The sequence below is a fragment of the Malus sylvestris genome, chromosome 2, assembly GCF_916048215.2.
Source record: "Malus sylvestris chromosome 2, drMalSylv7.2, whole genome shotgun sequence".
NCBI lineage: Eukaryota > Viridiplantae > Streptophyta > Magnoliopsida > Rosales > Rosaceae > Malus > Malus sylvestris.
The window spans coordinates 18,633,373-18,657,619 of NC_062261.1; the positions used below are offsets into that span (position 1 = coordinate 18,633,373).

Sequence of the window (24,247 nt, forward strand, 5' to 3'; positions counted from 1 at the left end):
ACCCGTGAGAGAAAAGAGACGGCGATATTTCCCAGACGCCCATCTCCTATCTGCTCCTTCCTGCAATGCTTGCTTGCGACGGATTTGGATTTTATCTTCATTATTTTTTTTTGTGGGGATTTTAAAGATTTTTATATTGTATTTATTTTTGTGTGGTTATAAATTATTTTATATAAAATTAAATACAAAGTTGTATTTAATTAAAATTGATCGCATGATGTATGATGAACGAATAAAATATAAGGATTTTTAAGATTCTTACAAAGAGAATTCAAAGAATTCTCATCCGCTTGCGACGTAGATCATGATATAAATAATGTTTTCAAATAATTAAACAGAAAAATGGGGGGCCTTTGAGATTTTTGTTGTAGGACAAATTGTGATATGCAGTTATTTTACAGTTGAACGTGAATATATTCCTGCCTGCACCGTTTTTCAAGATATGTACAACGTGTCACGTGGCTGCATTTTGTCTGCCTTCTTCCGTTCTTCCGTTCTTCGAATTTTATTTGTCATCACTCGCAAATTTATTTAATGATAAATGACAAGCCCAATCCTGTTCAATTAGATGTACAAAATGTATGATTCCGGCACATTGTCACGGTGATATTTCATGCTAATTTTTTGTTTAAAATTATTATTTTATTAATATGAGACGTTTCATGTCAACATAACAATACAATATAAATTGTTCTGGCGGTGTAATCAAGTTATTATGGTAGTTTTGGAACTTAACAGGTAGTTGGGTATGAAATGTTGCCAAGTGTCAGTATTTTATGTAACCATGATTGAAAATTTCACTTATTTTTCACTTATTGCAATTCATGGATCTGTGTACTGCCACTCAGTGTGCTGCCAATAGTGTGAAAGTCCATGTGAATTCATGCGGTCACCTCGCATTTATTTATTTGCCCCATCTGCTGCTGCTGCTGGTGGTTAAAGCAATAAAACCATAAATACAAAGGCTGCAGCTGTGTACCTATTTTCGTCCTTCCCGTCTACTCTGGGTATATCCGTATGTGACACCCACACACTCCTCGTTTTTTTCTCACTTAACACCGACATCATCGGCTCACCCTGCCTGACCTAAATTCACTCGTATATATGCCATTACCGGCATACAGAGTGTATACATACGCCTTTACATCTCATTTGCTAACAAATCCCACGCTCAGTGTTTGGAGCCGTTGGGTTGCGGGATTTTAAACAGAATAATCCCCATTCATCAATCCAACGGCTCCAAACATCACTTTTCCCGTGCTCACAAGAGAATTTCAAAATCTGACAAGTCTAGCAAAGTACCACGCAGACGAGACAACATAAAACCAATGTAGCAATTCATAAATTTGTACAAATATTTTAAAAAATTATTACGAATTCCAGCAATCGTAGAAGATGAGCAAGAACACAGGATGATACAGACAAAAGACGGGCGGGAATAAAGCAATACCTATTGCCGTTATTATCCAATTATAACAAAGAAAAGAATGTAAGAAGAGACTGTTGAAAAGAAGCAAGCATGGCAAAGTATATCTCTATTCATTAAAGCCTACCATTCACACAATATAGCAGTAACTAAGCAAGTGCAGGCAGGCACATTACCGCGGCTTTGCACCGCCATTTTCTTGGACACTATTCACTGGAGTTGTGGAGCCACTTCTTCTCCTGGAATGGCTGGATTGCCCGGTGATAGTCCTCCCCATGAACTTCCCAGCTTTGCTCAGGCCACTGCCAACAGCCCCAAGCCCACTCCCAACCATTCCAACTCCAGAATTAACGCCAGTTCCCACAAGCCCAGCTCCAGCTGTAACGCCACTTCCCACAAGCCCGGCTCCAGCAGTGACTCCACTTCCCACAAGCCCGGCTCCAGCGGTCACACCACTTCCCACCATTCCAACACCGGATCCAACCACTGAAGCTGCTCCATCAAGTGCATCCATTGTGCTGCCGATAACTCCTGCTTCTTTCAGTTTCTTTCTTTCTTCTAGGATCCTCTTCTCTTCTTCCAAAGCAATCAACTGCTCTTCCTTGTTAAATTCATGGTAAAAGACCTAAATGTAGAACCCGACTTAGTTTAAAAAATTGGTAAGGGAAAAAATAGTAAAGATTCAGAGCTCTAACAGCATCGTTAAAAAGAACATATAATCAGGCAAATTAAGTTAAGTATTTCAAGACTTCCCAAAATTTAAGTTTCACACAGTTGTCATAGGATAGAAAACGAGAAGTTGAATAAGACAATAAATACACAAAAGGACTGTATATATATGAGGCACATGTTAAAACCGATAAAGTACGGAAACAATATTCGTGGCGTTGAACCCTTACCTTGATTGTAATAGTTCCTCTATCCTTCTTTTCCTTTATTTTTAGCATGTTAAGTGATGGCTGCAGTCTCAGTTCAATCTCTTTAGGAGTTTCTGCTTCCAGCTCAATCAAAGGTAATTTTGTTACTCCCAATCGCTTGTCTTGTCCAATGTCCTCATCAAAAACCTGTTTAAAGATTTGATTAATGTTAGTTTGCATTTAGATTTCCTCACTGAAAAAAACATAAATTTTAATGTTAGTTTGCATTTAGATTTCCTCACTGTAAAAACATTTTTATTTTTGAAGTTTGCTCATAAGGCACAACAGATCCATGATACCAACCGTCCTAAATAAAATGCGAAGTTCTGATTAGGAACCATAGCTTCAATAACTAACTTAAGTCCATGATCCTGTCAACGTATAGGGATGAAATGATTCAGAACTTTTATGTTTCAAGTACGCAAGTGTTACATGTGTGGACTTAAGTCATAGTTCAAATCTAATTTAATATAGTGAAACTGCGACAAATTTCATACTTCCTCGTATCTATTGAGAATAGAGACATCTGCACGCAAGTTTCTTAACAAAACATCACCACTTACATAACATTTCAAAAACATTAAATAGACATGCAAGATTCCAAGTTATGCATACATGTTTGGAAGAAAGCAAAGAAGCAAAGAAGCAAAAGCCAAGGTACAAGTGATAAAGAAAGGATGAGTGATTGGTAAATAACCTCAAGAATAAGTGATTGAGTCTCCTTGTCTTCTGCAATCAACTCGAAAGTTTGGTCCCAAACAGGATTCAGATTGTTATCAATAACCTTGGTCTTAACCTTGAACAGTGGACGAATGTAGACAACAACGTAAGGGTCCGATTTTCCAATCATTTCCATGTTCTTCAGATCATTTGCTTTCACAACAGTCAAGGTGAGCTTTCCTTGAGGTTTAAGCTCCAGTTCACTGCATAACCCAAAAAAAGTGTTATAGATAACAACCCTTTAAACAAAAAGGAATAAAAAAACCCCAACGTTCTAAAACAAGAATGGTCATCAAACCAGAGGGAAAGGAACAACTGTCAAACATGGTTAAACTGTGATGAAGTAATAGAATACAAACATGTATAATTCTATATATTATCATCTTTTAAACGTTAAATTTGATTATCAGATATAAGTATTATTACTTGATCTTTTATGCTTGTGTTTTTACATCAAGCGTTGATTATTGGTACTAAACTTTGGTAGGCACTTCTCATCTTTTACTGCATACTGCTATGTGCTAAGTAACTTTATTGAAAGCACTTTTGGATAAGCATGTTTATTATAGGTTTAATCTACTTAAAAACTATTACTTTGGTTTTCACTGTTTCTGGATAAACTAAAAGGACAAATGCTTTAAAAAAAAGAGACAAATGATAACTATAGAACAAATAAAGCCTCGGTTCAAATCTATCAACTACAAATCAGAACCTTTTAAACATGTAAGTGCATTTTAATTGGGTCAACCAATTGACCAATATATTGCTTTGATCACTGGTGCCAACTGTAAGAACAGTGTAATTCTTAGCACTCTTGTATCACTAAATTAACTACTGAACCATTCTCTCCCGTGCATTATATCTTGAAGTCAATAGGTGAAAAGGGCAAACAGATAACAAATGGACAATTCACCCATGAGTGTTGAACTGAATTTTATGAGTTTTCTGACACCAAGTCACACCACCAATTTCTAGCAGGAAAGGAAGAAAATAACAAATCAAAATTACCTTGTATCAACAGGCACACCACCTATTGGAACAACAATCCTGTGTGGCCACTGGAGCATGTCTGTGACAATGGATTCCACGGTATCCTAACAAATGGTTTGCAAACAGTAAAATGAGTTTAGTAACTTACAAACAAATCAAGAAGATGATGACTTCACATCAAAATTACAAAACTTACATCAATCATATCTGAAATTCCAGGGAGGGCTGTTAAGCTTCCACCAACAGCCTTCAGAGTGTAATCAATTCTCGGCTTTGGCTGATCAGATGTAAACAAGAAGTAATCATTCAATAAACAATTTTTTAAAGACAAGTGTAGAAAAGTTTGTCAAGTAATTCTACAACACCCCCATACTTCTACAAGATATGAGTCAGATGACAACTTGATGATAGACTACGCTCAGCAAATATAAATGATGCAAAAGATGTAACAAACTTAAAACTCCTACAATCAAAGCTTTGAGGCCATGTTAGATAATCACCAGGCTCCAAAAACTCCTACAATTAAGCTGTAAGGGAACAGGCTAACAACTTATATCAAGCTAACGCCAACAAGGTTAACTAATAGTAATAACCACTCTGAGAAATGTATGGACTTCAAATCATCACATATTTGCACGTGGTTAAACATTTAAAAAATACCTCTGCAAGTAGAGCAACAACAACCGCAGAAATACAAGGGATCTCTTCAGCAAGTTGGAAAATCACACGAACAACGGTAAAAACTTGAAGATCCTTCAACTGTTGCCAGATATGCCACAAAAAAAAAAAACCAGAATTAAGACTACATTGCAAGTTAAGATTTCATATGGAAAAGAAAATAAGCCAACAAAAAATTCTTATAAAAGAAACAAACACTTGTCCAAAAACAAAGAAAAACTTTTCAAAAGTAGGTCATCCAAATGGGTGATATATCAACCTGAATGGGGATGGAAGCAACAAGTGCAGCTTCAACACCTAATACGATGTTTGGATCACCACCCCAACGAAAGTCAATGTCCATTGTAATTTGACCTTTTTTAAGACTTTGAACCCGAATACCTGCATAAATTGATTACAAGATGGTTTGAAAGACATTTATAATTTCCAAATTTTAAAAATAAAATAAAAATAAAAATAAAAAAAAGGTAAAGAAGCTTGCAAGTTATACGTAATCACCATGTAACAAGTTGACAACTAAATCAAATTCTTCACAATAAGGGATTAGGAACTATTAACAAAATGCAAAGTTGAAATAAAGGCACTATTTAATAAAAAGGTTTGGGAAGTAGAAACGTCAAGCTCAACAGTTATCATTGGCAGCAACGACTGCAAGGGGACAAGACAGGCTAGTGTCCCCACAAACAAAAGAGGATAAGTTTAAGTAAAACTTCCCACTCTTTGAAACCAAACTCTCTAATGCCTCAGTACAGTCGTCAAATCCGAAAAACATAGTCCACCATGAAAACCATAGCAAAACATAGAATGCAAGACATACCATAACAAAGCTACAGATTAAATCCACCATGAAAACCATAGCACATATATGATCTCAAAGTCATATATTCCAAATGATCCAGAAAACAACATCAATATCCTCCTTGAAAAAGCAATTATAAACCAAAGGCTATACTAATTAGAAAATTAAGTTGATATTGAAAAAAAAAAAAAAAAAAAAAAAAGAACAAAGGAGAGAACCCTTTGACCTTAAGGGTGCGTTTGTTGCATCGGACTGTCTCGGACTGGACTAGCTGCAGGGACTAAATTGGACTGGCTTAGACTAGACTAAGCTGGACTAGTTTAATGAAGCGTTTGGTGCAGTGTCAGGACTAAGGAACAGACTAATAACAAATTCTAATATTATATTATTTAATTCATATTTATTAATATTTTACATTATTTAATAAATATTTTGTAATATTTTATTATTAACTCTGTCTTATTTCTCATTCTAGAAGTCCTTCCTTTCCCAATTCGGTTCATCCTCTCTTTCTGCCTTTTCTCTGCCCCTCTCCCTTTGTTTTCTTCCTAATTTTACTTCGTCCCTCTCCTTTTTTTTCTTCGTCCCTCTTCCTCTTCATCTCCATCTTCTTCTTTTGTTCTCCGTTCAAACGACAAAGCAAGAAAGAGAGGGACGAAGCAAGAAAGAGATAGAAAATTTAGGAGTTGGGAGTGGGTTGCATGTGCGATTGGCTCGAAAGTGGGAGATGGAGAAGGTCTGCAATCAAGGAGTTTCATGTTTTCTGGGTTCGGTTTGCCTTCAGTCAATCCCATCGTCGATTTAAGCTTATACCCACTGCAGATTTTTTTTTTTTTTTTTTTTGTGTTTTATGGTTTCTGGGTTCGATTTAAGCTTGTAGGTTTTTGTGCTTTATGGTTTCTGGGTTCGATTTAAGCTTGTGGGTTCGTTTTAATTTTGTGTTTTATGGTTTCTGGGTTCGAATTTTTTTTTTTTTTTGGGTTCGATTTAAGCTTGTAGGTGGATCTGAATTTGAAAAATGGAACGACTGCATATTTTATTTTTGTTTTGAATTTTGCGGGATGTGGGTTTGAAAATGGTTGTGGAAGCGAGGAAGAAGATGGAGCAGGGCAAGGAGGGAACGATGTGCGACGAGCAGGACGAGCGACGTTGGGTCTTGGACGATTGACTCTCGCGATTTTCTCTTTATCAAAAGAGGGCTTACGAATCCGGCTGAAATTGGGGTTGCTCGTTAAGAACGGCTAAGGAGGTAGTTAATCCAAGCGAGTCCGGGTTAAGTTCATTAAAGCTAATCCGGATGCACACCAAACAAAGGACTATAGTCTAGTCCAATCCAATCCTTCTTAATACTGTCAAACAAACGTGCCCTAATGGACTTCGACAGCCTAAGGCATATGGTAAAAACGCAATACCCATAAAGATTATATTAACAGACTACCATCAAGTGGGATTAATACGCCAAAAAAAGAGGTGAGAGAGAGAGAGAGAGAGAGAGAGAGAGAGAGAACTGATCATAGATAATACCTTCGATTTTGGGTGCCACGGTACCAAGAGACAGTTTGCTGAACTTCAATGAAGTAATTCCTGGAGGTCGGTATTCTTCCAGTAGTGGTTCAACAGAATCTTTTATAATGATTTCTGCTGCCTGAATAAATAAACGCAACAACCACAAGGTTATTGCTTCAAATGCATTTCAGAATCATATGTACAATGAAAAAAATAAAATCTTACATCTGCAACATACGGCCACAGTTTGCTCAATTGCTTATTCAACCATTTCACCTGAAGGGCAAACCAAGGTAATGCACTTAATTACAATTGACAGCGTATTAGCAAAACTGAGTACATTAATAAAAACAATAATATAATAAAAGTTCACAAAAAAACCTGTTCAAATACAGGGAAAGATATCCATTCAGGAAAATTGTCCCCGCATATTTTCTTCAAGTCATCTCTGTTTAGTGATCCAAGGAGCTTTATGTCAACTGCCTGTGAAAGAATAAGTTATACTAAAGATTAAGACAAAAGATAATCCAATTCATACAAAATATATCAAGTATTATAACTCCTGGAGTGAAATAGAAACGATGAAGAACGATAGTGAGTGAATCCATGTATGGTACATTGCCACAAATGCTATGAATAAAAAAAATATGAACAACCAAGTAAGCATAATCCAGGTAACCATAACAAGATGACCCAAGACCTTTTCAAATATTCATGAAAATAGAAATTAGAGTAAACTGATCATTGAGTTCCCATCAGATTATGCATCAGACAAAAAAAAATCAACCGGTTTTGCATGTGCAACTGAGCTATATAAGAAAATGTTATTTGTCTCCATATGCAACTGAGCTATATAAACTTCGCCCCGCCCTTTCATCAATCAGTAAAGAAAGATGAAGCCAAATGTTAAAGAAGCCACATTAAGTCAGCACACTTGCCTCCTCTTAAGGATGACAATCCAACTGAGTATGGTTCACTAGACACGTAATTAGTCAGTTGTCCACAAATCAGACTCCACCAGATTTATAATTTGTTTTCCTTCCGTTCCTTCACTAAAACTGCCTCCTATTACTCTGACAATATACTATTCATCACAAAAAATCCTTCCATCTGCAGGTAAAGCCGAGTGAACATGCCTCCCAACTTTGTGCGATCGTCCTTAGACAAGGATAATCAACATGTTGTAGCCTCAGAAAAGCAGTTTAACCTTGTCGGTTTCTCAATTGCCACCGAGCTTTTTCCATCTAATTCTCGTCATTTCAGTTTTTGCTCGTCAGTTTCCTAATCTTATTTATTCTCCTAATTAGCAAAATCTTCTACGAAATTCGATGAAATTTCAACGAAGATTGTAGTTCTTTCCCTATACGTATCTAACTCCTGAATTCCGACAATGTGAGAGCAAAAAATGTACAATGCAAATCCAACCGAAAATTGGAGACTGGCAACAAAAAGCATTTCTACGCTTTCACACAAACAATTCAATCACCAAACAATTGAGCAACAACAAGAATAAACAGTAATAAACGTCAAAGAGAAATCAAAGGCAAAGCCATAAGAGTACCTTAGCGACTCGTTTGGTGCTTCGATACCTCATCATGTGACGCCATCCGGCCATCAATGCAATTCCGAACAACATCCCCATCAGAATCCCCGAAATCAGCCCCATTTTCCCGGAATCCAAACACAACCTCCCTACAAACGATCAAAAATCCAAAAATAAACGGACAAAATTCAAATGCGGAAGAATCGAAGCGCGCGTGTGGGAGAGAGAGAGAAGCATTACCGGCGAAATCGAAGGAATGGGAAGGATCGAGAGAGCGAGCGAATTAGGGATCGGCGAGAGAGAGAGAGAGAGAGAGAGGATAAGACGGAGTTGGTTGAAATGCGAAACGAAGAAACCGAAGCTTTGAGATATAATCTTGTTGTTAATGTAATATTTAATTTGGATATTAATCTCTTTCTCCTCACTTGTCTAACAGTGTGGTGGGGTTCTTGCCTTAAATGTGCCTCTGGAGATATGCCTGACTGAGGGTAGAGTGTTTTGGCTGTGGGTTTGCCTCCACAGGATCATGGCAACCACTAACGTTACCAGAGAGAGACAGAGAGACAGAAAATGAAAGCCAGACGAGCATTCAATTCAAGCCTTTGTAGTTTGTAGGCCAATTGGAGAGCGGCCTTTTTTGCTTTCCAATTTTTATTGTTATCGCCTTATCGGTTAGGTTTTTTAATTCAATTACGAATTTGTCCCCTAAGCTTTTAGCGATGCCATGTAGAGGTGGGTTCGGTTTAAATCGGTTTGGTTTTTTGCCAAAACCGAAACCAAACCGAAATTTCGGTTCGGTTCAATTTTTTTTCGGTTCGATTTTTTCCGGTTCGGTTTCGGTTTTTTGTTTTTATTTTTTTTCAAAAAATGAAAAACATTGAAATTTTAAATTTTAACATATCCAACACAATCATAACATAAACATTCCAACTAGAATCAAAGACAATGAAAATAAACATTTAAAGTTGAACTAAAATCATCAATCAAGTCTTCCAAAGTCCAAACTAACAACCTCACAACACAAAAATCACACAAAAATCGTACAAATTACTTAGAAAAGTTAAATTGTATGATGTTGTTCAAAGATCAGTGTTGTTTGCTTGTAACTGCATGTTGACAACTTGATTAGTAAAGGTAATGTGTGGGTGGATTTATTTAGTGTGTGTTAGATTCTTTTCCATCACAAATTACCCAAGTAATCTACCCGAAATAAATGTTTATGGATTATGTTACATGTTATATGAGAGTAGATTTGGAAAAGAAAGCTGGCGCAGAAGTAGACAGTGCTATGGAGATGGACGTAGGTACTTCGGGAAGAGGTTTGGTTCCGGAACCTTATATGAGGGAGAAATAATAGGTTAGGGTTTAGAGTTTTTATAGGCCTTTTTTTAATATTTTGAGCTTAAAGTTTGGCAACACATTGGGTTTAGCACATTTTAACTTACAAATTGGGTTTAGAAAATAATACCCAAAACAAATAATTAAATAAAAAAATTAATTTAATTAATTCGGTTCGGTTCGGTTTCTAGATCACTAAAACCGAACCGAACCAAAAGAATTCGGTTCGGTTCGGTTTTTTCGTTCGGTTCGGTTTTTTCGGTTTCGGTTCGGTTTGGTTTTCGGTTTTCGATTTTTTGAACCCACCCCTAATGCCACGATTATTCATCTTTTCCAGGTTCATAGAGGTTATGAAAAATTTTATTGTCATAATCAAGCAGACTTACTAACTCGTAGTATTGAACCCGAGACTTTCTACATTTTTGTTTATTGAAAAGCCACAATTTGCGCCACTTGTTGTAGTTGTTTGACTTTGATCCTTTGATATTTATTTTCTAAGTTGGCTTGTTACAAAAAGTTGACACACTTGGCAAAGGGCGGAGCCAGGATTTTATTCTCGGGTGGGCTAGCTGAAATTAGTACAATAATATCATATGTTATTTTTTTGCAAATATAAAATTATATAATAATCAGTGTAAAAGGTACATTCAAAGGTGACATTCATTGGAAAATTGCAACATAAATAAGGAATTACGAAGATAGGGATTTAATTGATCATGCACTGGTCAAAGTATACTTGATCATCGAGATGCCTTTAAAAAATTAGACACATGTTTTTTCCTCAACTTTTGTAACAAAAGTCATTAACTAACACATTATCAAAATTTGCTGAGCAATCTGGTAGGAAATAAATTTTTAGGAGCTATAGTGAAAAATACTAAATATTTTAGAGGACATGTATAAAAATAACTCTTATTACGTAGTGTTTGGTTTATGAGATTTGGGCATTTTTTTTTTTATTACACGTTTTGTGTTGCTCTTTCACCCTTATTTCTTTAGACATTCAATTTACTCTCACACATTCTTTTAATACCCAAAATAATTTACAATACTCAATAAGCCCCCTTTATAGTAATTATACGGGTAAAGATTATTGTTGTTCTTGGAATAAAACGGATAGGTGTCTGGAAACTTGAGTGTACAAAAATCAATTTTCTTTTTGTATTTTCTGGACAAACGTCTTGGCTGTTTGGGCCGTTGCTAAATATTAATCTTCCCACACTGTTCATATAATGGCCGTGACATTCTACTTTTACACCTTTCTTATTTCTGTTTTTTGTCTTCTTTTTCGACATCTTTTGGATTTTTGTCATTTTGTACGTTTACATAATTAATTTTGTAAATTTAAAAAATAATGGTCAGCTGAAATTAAAAAGTTGAGCTTCGATATATTATATTTAAAAAAATATTGTGAGTACGAAAAATAGTGTAAGAGCATTTGATAAACTTTAATGTAAGAGTGATATAATTATATACAATATATAATGACAAAAATGAATATGGTATAAAGTTTTAATGTGGAACTATATAATTGTAAAGTGTGAAATGCTGATTCAATCCCTGAACACCTTAGTGAAAATTAAGTTCCTGAATTATTTTTTGGGCAAAATAAGTCTCTAAATTCATTAAAAATTGCTAATTTCATTCCTACTATTATATTAAAAGCTATTTTATCCAATTTTTCATCAACTTAAGTCACTTGACACACTTTTAAGTATAATACCGTCATTTTATTGCCTAGAAGCCCTTAACATTTCTTAGAGGTTGCAAATCTAACGTCTAATTTACTCTCCAAAGTTAATTCCATACATGATTTCTTTATGGAAAATTACCAATTTACCCTCCAATGTGTATTACATGCAAGTAATGTGACTTAAATTGACGCAAAATTGAATATAGTAGCTTCAAATCTAATATTAGGGATGTAATTGACAGATTTTTATAATTCAATGAATGATTTTGTTTGAAAAAAAATAGTTAAAGGGACCTAACTTTTACTCATGTGATAATTCAGGGACTAAATTGGTAATTCACCCTAATTGTATATATTATATAAAGACAAAAATGGAGCTCTTGTGTATATTTGCTTTGTTGGTAGTGAGTTTTACCTTTTTTTTACCAAAAAAGAAAAGAAAAGAAAAGAAAGGATATAGTAGTGAGAGTGTTGACGACGATGGTTGTGATGGTGGTGGTTATGGTGTTGATGGTGGCAGTGTTGGGGATGGATGTAGTGGCAATGGTAGGGTTATGGTGGTGGTGCCAGGAGGGGGTTGTGGTAGTTGAGATGCGAAGTAACAATGGTGGTAGAGGCATCGACAACAATAATGATAGGGATTATGGTGGTGATGGCACCAATGATGGTGATGGCGGTCGTGGCTATGGTGGTGACGGCAACTGTCATGATGATTGTGGTGGTGTAATAATGGTAGTGGTATTGATAGTTGTGGTGTAAAGTTGGTGTTTCTAGCGGCAAATGGGATAAAATATGTGCAGAAAGATAAATGATGTCATTTTACAAACTAATGGGGGCTTTACAATAATTGAAAATTTATTAAAGGCTCCATTCGCTTTTTATAAAACCAATTTTTAAAAGCAACTTGCAAGTTATTTTTAAAAGTTGTTTTCTGGAGGTCATTGCTTTTAAAGGGTAGAACTTTTGAAGAAAAAAAAGCAATATCAAACGAGGATGAAGAAATTTCTAATTGAGAAGAAAAATGAGTATGATATCACTGTATACTTCACGTGGGAGTATGGGACACAAAATTGCTTTAATTCTTAAGTCGTTGCTTAGTGTCGTCTAAGCCCCGCCTAGGCACTAGGCAATTAATCACCACCACAAATAGTTTCTAAATGTTTCAAAAGTAAGAAATGATCCCTAAACTTGCCTAGATGCCCCCTAAACCGCCTAGGTTGCCAGTCTCACTTGGACAGAATATAGATAAATTCTGTTTTGGATTTTATTTGTCAATAAAGTATAAGTGACTTGTTGGATATTTGGGTGAACAATCATTATATGTTTGGTCCCTATGTTTTGAATATGTTATAGTACTTTATAATATAGTTATTCTGTTTTGCAATTTATGCATCCCCATATAATTATGTATATTTTCTAAGTACAGGTAGACATTTATTTATTATTATATAATAAACTTAATTAAAATAAAATAAAAAAGGCCAGGCCCTGCCTTCCCCCCCCCCACCCCTACTAGTGCTTAAAATTTAAAGAAATTATTAGGTAGTATTGCACTACCACGTCATCCGTGATACTTCCTTTTGAAATTTGACATGTGGATTCATTTAACATAGTTAGATTTCTAATTTATTTTGAAAATTAAAATAAATTAAATACTTTGAAAAATAAAAAAACCCTAGCGACCATCCATCCAACGCCCTACAATGCAAGGGCATGGCGGAGCTTCCGAGGCAGTAGTCCCGAGGCGCTCAGATAGGGCAAGTGTCCTTACATCTTTAGCATCACCATCATGTTCTACCCACCTAAGTGGTCGCTCAGGTAGTTTGTACTGACGCGGGTACGGACACATCCTTCGCTGTCTGGATTATGCAGCACGACACTTCGACACCAGAGTACAAACACGCCCTTCATTGTCTGGGTTAAGACCTCGAAACCTTCGAATCACAAGCTAAAACATAAACAATTCTTCGAAATTTCGAAATCTGCTGCAAAAAAAGTAAAAGTAGCAAATAAGTGAGGATCAATTGGGAGGAATTTTGTTGGGATCAGACAGAGCTAAAGCCAAATCGTTTGTAAATAAATAAGATCATATTGGCGGAGAAAGAAGAGAGAGAAAGAGGATCAGATTGGCTTTTTTAATTTTTTTATTTATCAAGTATTTTATTTATTTTTAATTCCTAAAATAAATTATAAATTCAGTTGTGTTAAATGGGTCCACATTTCAAATTTTAAAAGAAAGTATCACGAATAACGTGGTAGTAAAGTATTGCCTAATTATTTCTCCACTTTTTAGAACCTTTTTTGAGTAAGACGATTAGTTAAAATTAGGATGTTGTGAAAGTTAAATGACATAGGCTACATTTGATGTCATAGATTGAGTATGATTTGGTTGTTTTACTAACTCTTGATTGACACGCTCGACCCTAATATCCTTCAAACACTAGGGTAGCTACGTGCTGGCCGACACCCAAAGGTTACGAAGCCATACTAAAATGCATGAGAAGTAACGAACATAAATACAACTTATAAATTTAAATACAATGATTATGCAATTGTGGAACGTGCTCAGAGCATACAACTAAACCAAGACACAAGAAAGGAACAATATAAAATTAAATGAACAAAGGAATGGGTCCTACACAGAGAGGACTCGAAGATGCCGATGCAGGAGTGCCTTGAGGCCGATATTGTACACCTCGATTCTAAGTCATGAGAGGGCGCAAAACAAAACATGAGTGGACCAAGTTGATATATAAGGAGTACTAAAATAGTTATTCAACAACGTACTAACCCCCAAAGTTTATGAAAACTCAATAGTAATATGTAATAGATTTTCTGAAAACCCTAGCATGCCATAAAACCTTCAATAAAACATATATCATATATAGTGTGCTAAATAGTGGTATCAATATCGCCCAAAGGCATATAGAACTCTTCATTCACCCGAAGGCATATAGAACAATTCATCCGCCCGTAGGCTCCTACAACACCCAACCGAAGCCATATATAAATATCAATCACCAATAGGCTCCTACAACACCCGACCAAAGCCATATATAAGTACCAATCGCTCGTAGGCATATAGTGACCACTAGATAAGCACAAAAATCAGTGAATATAATTTTTCCAAAATACATATGCATAGATATCATCGGAGCTTAATACCTCGAACATCATATCATAAAACATATTCGTAGTATATAGTTATGAATCATATATACTACGAAGAATGTAAAATCGATAAAGCATGAATATCATAAAGCGTAAATCCAATTTACTCATAAACGTTTCATAAAACGTAACCATTAAATCATGCTTTTCATGTATGCATTTCTAATAGTAAAATATGCATTTTAGAAGGGGTCAAATCACAGATACTTCGTCGTCGAAGAGCTGTGTAAACTAGTGAAGAAAGAAATACCACAATAAATGCACCTAAGCACATAAAGGGTCCAAATAATAAAACTCTACTATAGTGATTGAATTTCAGGAAACGAATATCATAAACGGATTTAGGATGTCGAAAAACATGAAGGGGGACCTTGGGTACCCTCATGCACTTCGACGGGAAGGCAGCTCAGACGGTCGCGCTCTGATTTAGGTCCTTGGAAATTTATCCGAAAAAGTCGCCGACGCCGCCGTAGGCGGCAGTAGACCACAGTACCTTCGGTGGAGGTGCATGTGCTCTATGCGCCGGCCAATATATGCATTCACGCTCACCCATGCGCTGGCTAGGGTTCTGGGATCTGATTGGGTTTTGGCTGGTAACCACTTGGATTTGGGTTGAGGATTTTGGGCTTGATTATGGGGTATAAGGTCAGGCTTGGGGTCCTGGGTTGGGTTATAAAAGTGGGCTTGGATTGCATGGCCCGATGGCTTAGCTTTGGGTTCTAGGTTTATTGTGTTAGGCTAGCTAACTAGGCCGAGTTCCATCACCCAACGAGTTGGGTCGGCTTAGGTTTTGTGGATTCGATTTGACCTATTTTTAGACCGGTTCTCACGTAGATGAAAGCCAAAGGTTCCTAAGCTCCGGTTAACCTCGATTATTAACCCTAACATACAATTTACCCACCAAAATGAAGACAACCAAGTCTAGATTAGGATCATACCTTTAGTTTCCCTAGCAATGGTTGGAGTTGGCCGGAAATCAACTCGAAGGCCGTCAGACCTTGTCGTGAGAAGAGAGAGCATGCGAGAGACATCTGAGGCTTAGTTTCAGTTCAAGTCTTAGGGAGAGAGGCAGGACGAACTGGTGTGATGGTGTTGTAGCTCGTCGGTGAGGTGGGCAGTGGCGGTGGTGCAACGGTGCACCAAAAAGGGTGAAAGCTAAGAGAAAGTGTTTGCGGGAGTTAAGAGATGAGAGAAAGTAAGGGAGAGAATGATGGAGAGAGAAAGAGATTGAGTGTTTGGGTAGGGGGAACAAAATCAAGGGTGGTCCCCATTTGGGCATACCAAACAAGACCCAAAAGCAAAAATTTAAAATATCTATCAACCCTACCAAAATTAACAAACTACCCTTTCGTTCCAAAATCCATAAATAAAAATCAGGATGGGTTGTTACAATCTACCCCCTTTAAGAAAATTTCATCTCGAAATTTGAAATAACTTGCTATACTCGAAAATAGAAAGAAGAAAAAATATATAAAGAAGAAATCAAGTTAGAGCGGTTGCATAAAAGGGAAAATGCCACACCGTCGCGATTAGGTTGCAATGATTCCTCTTTCATGCCTCCAGGCTCACACCTTTTTTCCCCATCAATGTAAAAGTAAAAATATACTTTATAAAAATATAAAGTCGAAAATATATAGTAACATAAGGTCAAAAGTATGTACGTATAATACGATAACGTCAAAATAGCTATGTAATAACAAAGAAGTCGAAAACTCGCACTGAAATTAGCAGTGTAAGTGGAAAAGACTCAACCAACATTTGTAACGTCAAAAATACAAATATATAACTATAATAAGGTAAGTTAAAATACTTCTACTGAAAATCAAGACCGAAAGTGAAAGTGGGTCTCGTCAAAGTATTCATAACGTCAAGTATGTCGAGAAAAGATGTGTGTTTTTGGGTCGAGCCCCAATGATAACCAAATAGTAACAACTACCTTAGACGGGTTTGCCTGCCCACTTACTTAACAAACCCAACGAATAAGCTATTGATATTACAGTCAACTGCCCGCAATATCGACCACACATTTGTTGTCTCGATAAACAAGTAGTAACCTTTCAAGGGTGTAAAACAAAAGATTGAAAACTCATAACCAACGTCACTAGAAGTAGGGATGGAAGCATGAGTGTGACGATGTTCTAAACACCAAAAATTTTGTTCTCAACATTCCATCTACGAAGATTTCTGCAAGGAAAATGTGTCACCAGATTTTCAAGCAAAACGGTTACAGTTAGCTCAAGGTCAAAGATAGGGTTGTTCACAACGTGCGATTCCAACCGTCAAGATAAACAAGCATCACTAGAAATCGAAAAGTGTGAGAACTACGATTAGATGAAACAATAATCCGTTGTAAAAAACTTCGTTCACTGTCAGCATCGCAACAAAATTGACTGGTTTCTTAGCCAGAAAGGAAATAGGGCTAAGCTTAAAGAATCGTTAAGAACTGCTGAAAGGAAGTGATAGGACTAAGGATGTTTTGTATTTCCCAACACCTTGTGAGGATTTTCAGTTTCCAATGGTCGCAACCCCTTTTGGAAATTGATGAGAATAATGTTTGCTACCAAAGAGTATCCTAAGAAAGGTATAAAATCTAAATGAAGTCAACGCTTGAAGGATTTGGTGTGAAACTGACAGTCGATGGTTAGGGAACTTGAATTCGTTGTTGGAGTAAGCAAGAAGGTTATCGATAGAATAATCGCCGATAATTGCTCTAAGGATCTACACAAATTTCCTCAACATGAACGAGTCCTAGAACATTGATTTTATCCCACCAACTACCACTTACTAAACTTCGTAACAACTAGCGTTTACTCACTTCCTCCAACATGCATTTCAAACGTTTCGAGCAATTACCACAAAGATATAACTTTGCCCGCCATTCTTAGGGAACGCATGTCGTAGAGTCCTAGGGAACACATGTTGCAGAGTAACATCACCATAACAGATATTCAGTTCGTCTTAACCAGACTTCCCTTTACTGAGATTTCTAATTCACGTCATTCAAAGTAAAAACTGACTCTGCCTGTAATTCCTAGGGAATCCATGTCGCAAAGTATTGGTCCGATGTTGAAAGTCATCCAACAATCCATTTCATCATCGATAAGGCACAATCCCGACACGAATTTCTTATTTTTTTAATAAGATGTGACTATTCATGCAGAATGAGGGTTGCACCACTATGTCGAATGACAACAAATTCAGAAGTCGTGACATCCAAATGATGTCATAACCGACACACCACTATAGTAACAGAAGATCCTAAGTATGCTCTGAATAAACCATGCTCTGATACAAAATTGACACGCCCGACCTTGATATCCTCCAAATACCAAGGTTGGCATGTGCTGGCCGACACCCGAAGGTGACGAAGCCATACTAAGATGCATGAGAAGTAACGAACATAAATAAAACTTATAAATTTAAATACAATGATTATGCAATTGTGGAACGTGCTCAAACATACAACTAAACCAAGACACTAGAAAGGAACAATATAAAATTGAATGAACAAAGGAATAGGTCCTACACCGAGAGGACTCAAAGATGCCGATGCGGGAGTGCCTTGATGCTGGGATTGTACACCCCAATTCTAAGTCCTGAGGGGGTGCAAAACAAAACATGAGTGGACCAAGTTGATATATAAGTAGTACTAAAATAGTTATTCAACAATGTACTAACCCTCAAAGTTTATGAAAACTCAATAGCATAATATGTAATAGGTTTTCCGAAAACCCTAGCATGCTATAAAACTTCAATAAAACATATATCATTCAATATCGCCCGAAGGCATATAGAACACTTTATTCGCCCGTAGGCTCCTACAACACCCAACCGAAGTGATAAGAGCATATTTATGTGACTTAGTTAGCTTGTTCTTGTGCAATTATGTTGTTATTTCTTAGTTAATTTAGTATTTCAAGCCATTTCCGTGTGTTTGTAGGTCCAAAGGGTTAAAGTAACAAGAAAGTGCATTTTGGAGCAGTTTTGGGCTTGGAATGGATAGCACATGCTTGGAGCAAGGTGGATGAATGAAATTGAAGATCAAAAGAGGCTAGGATTATGCTGAATTTATGAAGAAATTAATTCAAGAAAAGGAGGTTAAGGATGCAATCAAGAAAGAAGGAATGTTAGCCAAGTTACCTTATTTGGTCCAAACCTTTCCTAATCCTAATCCACCTAATTTTCAACTGCAAGGGAGTGTCCTAAATACTTTAGGACACTTAATTATATTTTTCTAGAAGACCTAATCCCTGCACAAAAGGGGTGGCCGCTGTAAACACGGAATTCCTGCAATGAATGAGACAAGAACAACGTGCACAAAATAATATTTGTATTAATGATTTAGGGGTTACAATCTCTTCTACGAATTTGGCCTCTGATTCTATCTTTGAAACATGTAGATGTAGTGTTGTTGATCCAGGGGCCGTCGAGGCTTGATCTTGGACGAACAGATGATGAACGATGAACACCTTCTTCAAGGGCCGTCGAGGCTTGATCTTGAATGGGTGGAAGTTCTTCAAGGGGCGTTGGGGCTTGATCTTGAAGGAGGATTTCACGAAGAACAAATAGGGCTTTCTTGATCCTTCGGGATTTGCTTGAGAGCTTCTAAGTTTCGAGGCTTCAAGGCTTTGGTGTGGTGTGACTTCTCTTCCAATTTGGGAGTAGAGAAAGTGTATGTAAAAAAATCCTCCCTTGATTCTTTGATGGAGGAGCCTATTTATAGGCTTTGGGAATGAACCACCACCATCCATTTGTTTTGGTGGATGTTGTAGGTGAATTGGTGGATTGTTGTAGGTGAATTTGGGTGGAGGTTGTAGGTGAATTTGGATGGATTGTTGTAGGTGAATTTGGGTGTATGTTGTAGGTGAATTTGGGTAGGTGAATTTGGGTGGAGGTTGTAGGTGAATTTGGATGGATTGTTGTAGGTGAATTTGGGTGTATGTTGTAGGTGAATTTGGGTAGGTGAATTTGGGTGGAGGTTGTAGGTGAATTTGGATGGATTGTTGTAGGTGAATTTGGGTGTATGTTGTAGGTGAATTTGGGTGAAGGTTGTAGGTGAATTTGGATGGATTGTTGTAGGTGAATTTGGGTGTATGTTGTAGGTGAATTTGGGTGAAGGTTGTAGTTTTAATGCAATGGTCAACATTTATTTCACTAAAATTTCAATGTTTACAAATGTAATTTTAATGTGATGGCTAACATTTATTTCAACGAAATTTCAATGTCTACAAATGCCCCCACTTCAAGGCGCGTAGTATACATGTGCTTGCCACGTGTAGAAGATGCGTTTTGAAGTCCCTTAATGTAGATGTCGATCCAAGGGCCGTTGAGGCTTGATCTTGAACTGGTCTGGGAGTTTCTTCAAGTGCCGTTAAGGCTTGTTCTTGAATTTTGTTTGAAATTTCTTCAAGGGCCGTTGAGGCTTGATCTTGGATGAAATTGGACCACAAGGAGCCTCACGTAGTAGACGATCCTTGGCTTTGATAATGGATGAATCGGCACGTATTTTGTTGTGCTTGTTGACTTTCCACAGCTTTGATCTTGAACTAGGCTGGAGGAGTTTTCTGGTTTCCTCCAACGGACTTTCCACAGACTTAATCTTGAACTGGATTTGACTCAAGGGTGGTGGACACTTGATCTTGAGTCAGGGTCGTTGAGGCTTGATTTCGAACTTAAACATGACCACGAGCAGTTTCAGGACATGCATGCTTTGAAAGATCAAGGAAGTTCGCAGCATTTTCATATGAACCCTGAGCAGTTTGGTCAACAGTATGATCTTCAAGATTGATGGGCTCTTCTTCCAGTTGGTGACTTGATCTTTAAGGATTATCGAGGCTTTGCTCTTCGGTGACGGTGCCAGCGAAGGGTTGTTAAAGCTTCTCGAGCCTTTTGGTTAGAGCAACGCTGTCCAGCTTGGATCTTTACTTGAACTCATCCGTCTGGATTGTGTGGTTATGCAGGGAAGGGCTTCATGCTTCATGATTTATTCCAGCTCGTTGTATTGCATTCTTCTCTGCTTGTTTCTTTTGCATAGCTGAAGCGGTGTGCAACCTTTTGCCTTTAAATGGTTCTTCGGAGCACAATCTCTCAGCGACTCACCCATGCTTGGCAGCTTCAGTGCAAAGCGCCGATGTTAACAGATCCACACTCCTGAAGCATTTGCTGAGGGGATTCGAGACATATCAGCAGTTGAAGATGAGCACTCGAGAGCAACGCTAGGTAAGTAACCAGGCAAAGGTTCCGGGCAATCAGTTCCTGGTCGGACATTTAATTTCAGGTTCCGACTGATTGCATCCTTTCTCCTTGTTCAGCAGGCAAGAGCAAGGGCAAAGGAGAAGATGGGGGAAGAGCATGATATGAGATACCTTTGCTTTCGACCCCAGTGATATGAGATACTTTTGCTTTTGAAGAAGTAGCGGACGATCAGCACATGCATTCGTCGTGCTTGTCTCCATATGCTTCGATGCATCATCTTCATCTGCATCATCTTCACCTGCATCATCAGGAGCTTGAGTGGAGGTTCCGACATATTGCTTTCTTTATCCTTGTCTTCGCAGTGAAGAGGGAGGACAAAGAAAAGGATAGGGAGAAAGCATGCTATGAGATACTCTTGCTCTCAACCCCAATGATATGAGATACCTTTACTCTAGTGTGGCTTGGTTGAAGAGGCGTTTCTAGGGAGGAAGAAAACTGAGTTTTGGTTGCAGATGCCCTCGGCGAGGAAGAAAGGTCAGGCTGGATGTGTTTTCAGGGAGGAAGAAACTGAGTTTTGGTTGCAGATGTCTTCGGCAAGGAAGAAAGGGGTCAGGCTGGATGCGTGTCTTGCTATGGGATGGAGGTCGAATTATATGGTGAGCTCTCAACATCAAGTGGCAGGGCGAGCGTGACCTTGTCACCCACGCTTGTCGGCAGAAGTGTGGTAGTTGGCATAATGGACCTCACGCGTTTTCAACTTTGTCAGTGATATCTGACAAAGTTGCACGTGATAGCCGAAAGCTGAGATTGTGTCTGAAAAGTGTCGACGGACTTTACGCAGGAAAATCCGGGTTTTGAAATTCGGAGAGTGGTGTCTCTTCGATTTACGAACAAATGGTTGTGCTGCCTCTCATTTTTAAGAGGTGTCAATTGTATTCAACACGCAAAATTTGAAGATTGCCTGCCCGTGAAAAATTATCTCTGCTACTCTTTGCTTCATCCAACCTTTTTCTTTTAGTATTTTTTGAAAATGGCTTCCCCTTTTAACATTTGCTTAGATTTGAGTCTTAGCAGTGACACAGGTGCACCGCGTCAGGGTAATGTATGGCGCCCGTCTTTTTTTTCTTCTAATGGCCCTCTTACAGTTGAGGACTCTGTGATGAGGGATGCAACCACGGCTACGGTTGTAGCTAGAAACCTCATCACTCCTAAAGATAATAGGATACTTTCACGACGGTCCGATGAGTTAGCTGTTCAAGAGTCCCAGGCTCTCAGTGTCCAGTGTGCGAACTCTGTTTCCAACATGGGCCAACGCTTACTTGCTCGAACTCGCCAGGTTGAATCATTGACAGCCGAGGTGGCGGCTCTTAGTCAAGAGATTAGGCAGCTCAAGCGTGAGAATGGAGAGTTGCATGTGCTTGCAAATAGTTATTCGACGAGCATGAAGAGGAAGCTTGATCAGCTGACGAACTCCGAAGGTCGAATTCAAAGTGACCATCGGAAGTTTGTGGATGTATTCCGGAGGCACTTTTTGCCTTCGTCATCTGGAATTCGACCAAGTATTGAGGCTCCGAATAAGCTATCTTCAGTGCCTCCCTCCTTTAGGGTTCCACCGAGTACCAAGGCTCCAAGTACTGAGGCTTCACACAAGTGACATTCGTGAAGGCTTTTTTTTTTTTTTTTTTTTTTTTTTTTTTTTCGTGTAATTTCTCGGAGATATTAATGGACATGCCTTATTTTATTCAGTATGTTGTGTTGAAACGCAAACAAAACGCATATCTGACTAAGATGCATTACTTCCCTATGCACCCACTTCCTTTTAGATGGTGACTAGTGCACCCATTTCTTTTAGATGGTGACTGGAAGCATCATTTTGTCATCACCACCCATTTCCTTTTCCATTATTGACTTGCGAATAGTAATACACACTCGTGAGTGGCTTGACGATAGCACAGTTGGTTTTTTTTTTGTGGCCTTCCTCACTGCATTGCGTTCTTCTCGCATGCGGACCATCTTTTCACTTGCACAATCACCTTATCACAATCTTCATTGGATGCGGATTGCTTTTTTACACAGTCACTGTATCGCATGCGGATCACTGTTTGCACAGTCACTGCACTACATGCAAACCGGTTTTATTTGCAGCCTGTTGAGACCAATATATATATACACACGCATTCATACACACATGCATACATACATAGGGCATTGCGTAGTCTTTACATAGACACTGCACCAGCTTACTGCCCTGAATCTTAAATGCACTCTCCTGTTTCTTTGCTGCGACGTGCTCTTCTCGTCTGCCGTGTGGTGAGCTCGGTGTTGGACAAAAAGTGGTGCAGCTTCTTCAACCCCATCACCCTGCAGTCGGTCACGTCTATGTTCATCGTGTTCATCCGAAGTCTTCACTGCGGCAGAGGAAAAGCTCACCATCATCAAAATTAGGGCAGCAACAACAAACTTCATTATCCTGCAAGCTTAAGGGAGAGTTGCATGAGAGTATGAGGACGGAAGGATGAAGGACTGCAGCATGGTTGCTACAACCGCTCGGGCTTCCGTTTATCGTCCTCGACGGCGCTGCAAATGTTTCCACCAATGGAGAAGAGGAAGGAGGGCGCTGCCTTCACTCTATGAGGTATGTTTTATTGCTGAGGACGGTTTGCCGCATATATAAATATATATATATATTTTTTTATTTTTATTTTTTATATAGTGCTCTGTCAGGCTGAGGTTGCTAAACCGGCGAAGAACCTAGGAAGGCATCAAAAGTCTGCTCTGCTTGACTCGGTCAGAGAAAGTGAATGCGAGTGCAGGTTCGAATGACAAGGCCGAGTTGCTTTCCCCGTCTTCAACCGCTGCAGCTTCATTCTTGTTGCTACAGGTTCGTCTTTGCTGTGGCTTGGAGAGAGAGACGTCACTGCAAAGGAGAGAGAGAGAAACACCACATCTGGATTCAGATTTTGTGCATCTGCAGGTCTTCCTTTCGTTTGTGGGTGACTGTGCAACTTTTATGAGAGGAAGAAGAAGAGTCAACGGAAAAGAAGGTGTTTGCGGACGAGGTCGCGTGGCTGACTTGGAGGTCCACTTGCTTCGGGTGTGCGCACCATGTGTTACAGGTGGGGTTTTGCTGTGTAATGCCTTTTGGTCACAGTTTTCCCTTGGTGGTGACGTTGGCGTAGTGCTCACCTTTGTAATATGGCTTTGTAACCAAATCATTTCTTTAAAGAAATAAAATATTCATATCTTGAATTGCTATTTATTCTTCAAAGTG

The 24,247-nt window shown here is 38.2% G+C and overlaps 1 protein-coding gene and 1 long non-coding RNA gene across 2 annotated transcripts; one reads left to right on the plus strand and one right to left on the minus strand.

Annotated features, from left to right (window-relative positions):
• Positions 1–1,320: 1,320 nt before the first annotated feature.
• LOC126604006 (calcium-dependent lipid-binding protein) lies at positions 1,321–9,158 on the minus strand. Its single transcript, XM_050271056.1, has 12 exons — positions 8,820–9,158; positions 8,598–8,728; positions 7,418–7,519; positions 7,262–7,312; positions 7,055–7,175; positions 4,991–5,112; positions 4,714–4,812; positions 4,250–4,330; positions 4,072–4,157; positions 3,041–3,266; positions 2,326–2,490; positions 1,321–2,051 (listed from the first exon to the last, which is right to left on the minus strand). The coding sequence occupies exons 2-12, from the start codon at positions 8,700–8,702 to the stop codon at positions 1,599–1,601; spliced, it is 1,611 nt and encodes a 536-aa protein (XP_050127013.1). The 5' UTR covers positions 8,703–8,728; positions 8,820–9,158; the 3' UTR covers positions 1,321–1,598.
• Positions 9,159–19,481: 10,323 nt separating this feature from the next.
• Positions 19,482–19,997, plus strand: LOC126613843 (uncharacterized). Its single transcript, XR_007620202.1, has 2 exons — positions 19,482–19,722; positions 19,830–19,997. It is a non-coding gene; the product is annotated as an uncharacterized LOC126613843 (long non-coding RNA).
• The last annotated feature ends 4,250 nt before the right edge of the window (positions 19,998–24,247 follow it).